The 7,561-nt window shown below is 44.5% G+C and overlaps 1 protein-coding gene across 1 annotated transcript in view; it reads left to right on the top strand.

Moving 5' to 3' along the window:
- The first annotated feature begins 4,331 nt into the window (after positions 1–4,331).
- PLB1 (phospholipase B1) overlaps positions 4,332–7,561 on the top strand; it is a 156,858-nt gene continuing 153,628 nt past the window's right edge. The window contains exon 1 of the mRNA XM_011972728.1: positions 4,332–4,386. Within this exon, the coding sequence (XP_011828118.1) occupies positions 4,332–4,386 (55 nt within the window). The remainder of the gene's footprint in view (positions 4,387–7,561) is intronic.

Raw genomic sequence — 7,561 nt, 5'->3', positions numbered from 1 at the left:
GTACCTCTCTTCTTCCTCAGCTTTCTATCCTAAAATATGCTTTTATTCCTTTTTACATGCTACTCTGCTGATCTGATCTTTTTATAGTGTCTTGATCTCTTTCCTTTTATTCTGAGTTTCATTTATTTATTTATTCATCCAACATCCAACAAATGCCTGCTAGGGCAGGCAGTATGCTAGGTGCTGGGAACATAGCAAAGAACGAGACAGGCCAGGTCCCTTCCCTCATGGAGTGTGCTTACTCTCTGCTTACAGTCATTAAAAAGCTTGACCTGAAGCTGGGTGTGGTGGCGTGTGCCTGTAATCCCAGCTACTCAGGAAGCTGAGGCAGGAGGATTGCTTGAGGCCAGGAGTTTAAGGCTATAGCGTGCAATGATAATGCATGTGAGTAACTACTGCAGTCCAGCCTGGACAACAGAACAAGACCCTGTCTCAAAAAAAAAAAAAAAAAAAAAAGACAACCTTGACTTGAATCTACCCTTCTTCCTAAGACTCAGGGCCATTCGTAGACATTGCTTCTAGCTCCTAACACAAGGGAATTGGGTCTAGCTACATCTTTAACCAGAAGGAAAAACAAACCTGTTTTATTTTTCTCAAAGTCTAGGGATTTCTTTGTGGATTTATTACTCTCTAAAGTTGTGGTGGTTTTCAATTTTTTTTTTTTTTGACTGTGACCTACATTAAGAAAAATATATTGCATCACTACATGTAGCTGAAACAAAAGTTTTCCCGATACGTTACTTACCCTTGTTATATTGCAATGTCCTCAGATATTTTACATTCTGTTTCATTTTTTTAAATGGGCTGATCATTAACCAAATCAAATTGATGGGATAATAATGGGTTGTAAACCCCCAGTTTGGAGAAATACTTGTGGAAGGCCTGTACTGCTTTAATCCACATGGGCTCTGTGCCAGGAGCTTAGTCTAGCACCTCCCTGTGGATTCTTAGACAGCAGCGAATGCTCATTTTTTGAGATGGCGTCTCGCTCTGTTACCCAGGCTGGAGTGCAGTGGCATGATCTTGGCTCACTGCAAGCTCTGCCTCCTGGGTTCACGCCATTCTTATGCCTCAGCCTCTAGAGTAGCGGGGACTACAGGCACCCACCACCACACCTGGCTAATTTTTTGTATTTTTAGTAGAGACGGGGTTTCACTGTGTTGGCCAGGATGGTCTTGATGTCCTGACCTTGTGATCCACCCGCCTCGGCCTTCCAAAGTGCTGGGATTACAGGCGTGAGCCACCGCACCCGGCCTGAATGCTCAGCTTTTTCAGTGGCCAAGAAACCTCTGAGCAAGGTATGTGCTACCGTCCCTGAAAGATGCTAATTCAGGGGCTTGTGCCTTCCCAAAAGGAGCACCTGGTGATTATTGCTAAAATCTGAAATGGAGAATATTTCTTATCCCTTTTTATAGGACATGTCCTCTTAGGACATTTTCTAGCAAAAGTCAGAGAACAAAAGTTTCTGGACAAGTGGTGGAGCCTTTGACTTCAGACAATGACTTTCCCCTTGTTTTCATAGCTGCTACTAGACCACGTAGATAGCAGGTACCAGTTAAGCTGCCATACTTGTAAGGGTTCCAAGAGGCTGGGCAAGGTGGCTCATGCCTGTAAATGCAGCACTTTGGGAGGCCAAGGTGGGAGGACTGATTGAGCCCAGGAGATCAAGACCAGCCTGGGCAGTATAGTGAGACCTCATCTCTTATTTTTCAAAAAAATTTTTAAAAAGAGTGCCCAAGAACTATTCACAATAGCAAAGACTTGGAACCAACCCAAATGTCCATCAATGATGAAGAAAATGTGGCACAGATACACCATGGACTACTATGCAGCCATAAAAAAGGATGAATTCATGTCCTTTGTAGGGACACAGATGAAGCTGGAAACCATCATTCTCAGCAAACTATCACAAGGACAGAAAACCAAACACCGCATGTTCTCACTCATAGGTGGGAATTGAACAATGAGATCACTTGGGCACAGGGTGGGCAACATCACAGACGGGGGCCTGTCATGGGGTGGGGGGAGAGGGGAGGGATGGCATTAGGAGATATACCTAATGTAAATGACCCGTTAACAGGTGCAGCACACCAACATGGCACATGGACACGTATGTAACAAACCTGCACATTGTGCACATGTACCCTAGAACTTAAAGTATTAAAAAAAAAAGAAAAAAAAGGAGTGCCTGAGAAATGTTGCTTCCCCCACAGCTTCACAGTTGGTGAGGATTCCTTGATGCATGGATGGGACTCCGAGATTTATTCTACCTAAAAGGACATCCAGTCTCTCCTGTACCAAATGCCTTCCCAAAAATCTAAATGTTTTTAAGGCATTTCTGAATTTTTCTAAATGTGAAAGAGGTTAGAGGAAGGATGGTAACCCAGTTGGGCTGTGGTAGTCCTGGAGAGAAGCAGTTAGAGATGGAGCGAGTACCTGGAGCGTGGAACCAACTCACTTCTGCCCATGTGCCATGTCCTTCCCACCCCACCGCTAGCTGGCCTACACATGAGCGGGGACCTTGGCCTATTCAGCCCAGGCAAGTTCAGTGATGCTCCTCAAAGCTGCGGGTGGCGTAGAGCTGGGTGAACTCCTGACATCCTTAGTAGTGGGACAGCAGCTCTGGCTTCTCATTGAACTTGGGGGCAGTTTAGTGAAGTTGACAAGTGTCTACATGTCCAGGGGCATCTGTGCCCACTTGGCCCCCACAGACCTTGGCCTCGGGTGTATTTTCTTCTTCCTTTTCTGTGTGTCTGCATGTGCTTCCCTCTTCCAGGCTCTGGAACTAGCTGATGGCCAGCTGGACTAAGTGTATCAGTGTCCACACACTTCTGGCATGTCCCAATACCCCCCTACAGTACTGAGGCTTAGGTTAAGCCTTTGGCATTGGCTAAATCAGTGGTGACCCACAAGTCACACATTTTCTGAGCAGTTGAGAAAGGCAGACAATATCCTAAAACCAGAGATTCAGGAACAAAGGGCCACCCACTTCGTCTTCACTTTCTACTCAAGACAATAGAGGTTATAACTGTAATTTTTAAATTTTTTATTTAATTGAGATGGAATCTTGCTCTTGTCCAGGCTGGAGTGCAGTGGTGCAATCATAGCTCGCTGCAACCTTGAACTCTCGGACTCTCGCCTCAGCCTCCCAAGTAGCTGGGACTACAGGTGCATGCCACCATGCCTAGCTAATTTATGTTTAGTTTTTATAGAGATGTGGTTGCCCAGGCTGGTATTGAAACTGCTGGGTTCAAGTGATCCTCCTCCTTTAGCCTCCCAAAGTGCTGGGATCACAGGTGTGAGCCACTGTGCCTGGCTGTGACTTTTAAATATGAGAAGAGTGGGTCAGCCAGGAGATCAGGATCTGAGGTTGGGTCATGGGAACCAGCCCCAGAGTCTTAGCTAGACCTCCGAAGTCAGGATCCCAGCCTCACGCCCACAAGTGTGGCCAGAAAGTAAGGATAATTTAAATATATTTGTTCCTGTCAACCAAGGCAATTGTTTATTGATATTTGTGTAAAAAATTTAAATTCTACTCTCAAGGGTATTTGTCACTCAGGCTTTAAATGCCAGCCCTGTCTGCCCAGTTGGGACCCAGCCCAGCATTCCTGACTTAGTTTGCCCAAAGGAAACAGCTGATTTCGTCAAACTTGGTTCCCTCTCTGGCTTGTACCTCTGAATTCAATATGCAGACAACAAATCTACGGTGTGCACATCCGCCCAACACTACTGGCCACCCATGGGTTTGGAAATGGGGGGACCAGAAACAAACCTCTCTGTGTCATGCAAACCAGGGAACCTAGCAGAGCGGCTGAGACATGGGGGGAGCACGTTTCACGTTTGAAGGTAGCTTTATGGTTTACAGTTGTTACAAGGTGCTTTTGATCTCCTGGCTTACAGCTGAGAAAGGTGAGGCCATGTTAAGGGATACACCCAAGTTCCCACAGCTGTGGCTGACTTGGAATTCCGACCAGCACCTGGGATTCCCAGGCCTGCGTTCTTCCCAGCAGACCCTAACACTGGCAATTTCCGGGCAGCCGCCATCATGGAAGGCTGTATGGAGGCAGCTATGCAGCCCTGGTCTGTCAGTGTCTACGACTAGAACATGTTACCCATCTTTGACTCATCTGCCTTAAGAACTCTTCCATCTAAATGTTAATATTTATCATTTACAGCCCGCCACTGCCCCCTTTCAAAGGTGAACACAGTAAAATTTATGACAGGTGCACTATCAGAACACAGAGGAGCATAAAAGCAGGAGGAGGTGTGATAGCCCATCCATCTGCTGGAGCAGCTCTTCCAGAGGCCTGAGTCACCTGGAGCATTCTGGCATGGGGCTGCGGCCAGGCGTCTTCCTCTTGGAGCTGCTGCTGCTTCTGGGACAAGGTAAGCATGCCTTTTGCTCAGAGAACAACCCATGGTTTAGCCCCGCTGGTGTCCCATGTTGCTTAGGCAAGGGACGTGCGAAAGGAGTGTGTGCTTTTGGTGAGATAAAGCACAAAGCGTACAGTTCAAGAATAAGAAGGCTGGTTTGCCTCCTGTGGAATGGGATGCAGAGGATGACTGCACAGGGTTACACGTCCGAAAGGCTGCCAGGACAGAGGCAGATCTTGGGATAGGAGAGAAGTGCAGTCGGGCAGCAGCACCATGGTACGAGAAAAAAAACCTGGATTCTATTTGTGCTGTGTGGCTTTGGGCAAGTTCTTCCACCTCTCTGGACCTTGATTTTTTTCATCCTTAGAAAGGAAATATTACTGCTACTACTACTAGGCACATTTTGATACTATTTAATGCACATTTAATACTGTTACTATTTATGACCTTTTTTTTTTTGCTGAAGGACAAAGGAAGACAGATTTCTGGAAGATAAATTCTAAAAGATTGCCTACATTCTTTAGTGCTACGAAACAGAGTGCTGAACTTTCCCTTTGCTCTCCCTTTGCATAGGAAGGCAGACTCCTTTAAACTGAAAAGGGCCTTAAAGATGATCTTTCATCTTCTCCAGATGAGAGGATGGGGTCTAGGAGTGAGAAGGCACTTGCCCTTAACTCGCCAGAGAGAGAGGAGGAGCACGGGACAGAGTCCTGGGCCTGCCTAGGGTCTGAATCCAGGCTTGAGGCTCCTCTGGGGCAAGTCAGTGACTGCTCTGAGCTATAGGGGAGAATGGCGATGCTTGCTATGCCTTCAGAACAGGATGATTGTATTTCCTTGATTACTAATGAGGCCAAGGAGGGTTTTCATATTGATTGTTTGAGTTTCTCTTTTGTGACATGCCTGTTCAAGTCTTTTGCTTATTGATTTTTTAGGAGTTTCCATATATGCTGTACACTAGCTCTTTGGTGGTTACATCTATGACAGATATCTTCTGCCACCCTGAAGCTTGTCCTACTCTATGGGGACTTTTGATAAGCAAAATTCTTAATTTTGTGTAAATAAATGAAGACCACCCAAATGAGGACAAACAGAGGCTATTTATTCAGAGCTTGCTGTAGCAAGACATAACTTATGTTTGGCCAAGATTCAAAGGCAGGCAGGGGAGTGGGAAAGCTTCACAGTGGAAAAAAAGGGAAATCTTCAGATCTGATCTGGTTGGAGGTCGTTGGTTTCAGGGAGCTGGGGACCAGCTGAGTAGAGGCAGGGCATCTGAAGTTATCCAGTTGGGAGTTTATCTGGCTTTCTCTGAGTGGTCCTGAGTTGGAAGCAGAGCAAAAAATGGAGAAGATGGCAGTCATTAACCAAACCTGACCATTCTGGGCTGATTGCTGCAGAGGCTGCAGTTCGGTTGTCTGGGCTGGCCGATTGCCGACTGTGGCTCAGAGTTCTGTTATCATATGTAGTCCCACCATTTCCATTTGTATATTCTCTATTTTTTTTTTGAGACAGAGTCTGGCTCTGTCACCCAGGCTGAAGTGCAGTGGCTTGGTTTCGGCTTACTGCAACCTCTGCCCCCCAGGTTCAAGCGATTCTCCTGCCTCAGCCTCCGGAGTAGCTGGGATTATAGATGCCTGCCACAATGCCTGGCTAATTTTTGTATTTTTAGTAGAGACGGGGTTTCACCATGTTGGCCAGGCTGGTCTCAAACTCCTGATCTTAAGTGATCCGCCTGCCTCGGCCTCCCAAAGTGCTGGGATTCCAGGCATGAGCCACCGTGACCAGGCTTTATTCTTAAGTATATGTATTTTAAATCTTCCTTTATGGTTTGTGCTCTTTGTATCTTAAAGAACTGCTTTCCTATCTCAAGGTCATGAAGATACCCTATAATTCCTTCTAGAAGCTTTATAAATTTACTTTTCTCATTTAAGTCAATCCCCCTACATTTGGGATTGACTTTTATAAATAGTATATGAGAGGAACCCAATGTTGTCATTATTATTTCTTTTTGAGATAGAGTCTCACTCTGTCGCCTAGGCTGGAAGGCAGTGGTGCAGTTATGGCTCATTGTAGCCTCAACCTCCCAGACTCAAGTAATCCTCCCACCTCAGCCTCCCAAGTACCTGGGACCACACACCCACTCAGGTTATATCATCAAAATATTGTGTTCAGGCACATGCCACCACGCCTGGCTGATTTTAGTATTTTTTGTAGAGAAGGAGTTTCACCATGTTGCCCAAGCTAGTCTCGAACTTCTGGGCTCAAGCAATCCTCCTGTCTTGGACTCCCAAAGCATTGGGATTACAGGTATGAGTCACCACGTCCAGCCCCTCATTTTTTTTAAATGCAGATACCCAATTGTCTCAGTACCATTTATTGAAAAATCAGTTGTTTCCCTACCACTGTGAAGGGCTGCCTCTGTACATTAAAGATTCGTGCATGTTTCCGTCTGTCAGTACTCTTTTTTGCTCTATTAGTCCATTTATCAGTCTCAGGGCCAATAACACATTGTCTTAATTTTGTAGCTTTATATTAACTTCTGTTTTTGAGAAAAGAAGTCTTCCTATTTTTTCTTCTTCAGAAATGCCTTGGCTTTGAATTTCCGTGTAGATGGTACTATCAGCTTGGCAATTTCCACTGGAGAAAACCTGTTGGGATTTTGATAGAGATTGCTTTGAATTCTATGAATCAAGTTGGGGAAAATACACATCTTTACAATATTGAGTCTTTCAAGCCATGACTATGTATTTAGATCTTTAACGCCTCTCAGAGTTTTCTCTGTTGCAGGCATGGACGTATTTTGTTAAATTTATTCACAGGTTTAGATATTTTTGTTGTGTGGCAAGTGGGTTTTTAAATTTTAGTTTGAAAATGTTTGTTATTGTAAATTTTTATTCTGAAAGTGTTTGTTATCGTAAATTTTTATTTTGAAAATGTTTGTTATTAATATATAGAAATAAAATGAATTTTTGTGTTGATTTTGAACTCAACTAAACTTATAAATTGTAATAATGTATCTGTATATTCTTCTGGGTTTTCTATTAGGTTGATGCAAAAGTGATTGCTGTTTTGCCATTACTTGTAATACTACTTAATGCTCCCACCAGAAGAGCTAATGCACATAGCATTGTTCCAATTGACCTTTTAAAAAATAAAATAGGGGGCGGAGCAAGATGGCCGAATAGGAACA

This window comes from Mandrillus leucophaeus, unplaced genomic scaffold (genome assembly GCF_000951045.1).
Source record: "Mandrillus leucophaeus isolate KB7577 unplaced genomic scaffold, Mleu.le_1.0 Scaffold13, whole genome shotgun sequence".
Classification (NCBI taxonomy): Eukaryota; Metazoa; Chordata; class Mammalia; order Primates; family Cercopithecidae; genus Mandrillus; species Mandrillus leucophaeus.
Note: the sequence above shows the minus strand (reverse complement) of the source record. Positions and strands in the feature narration are given on the sequence as shown.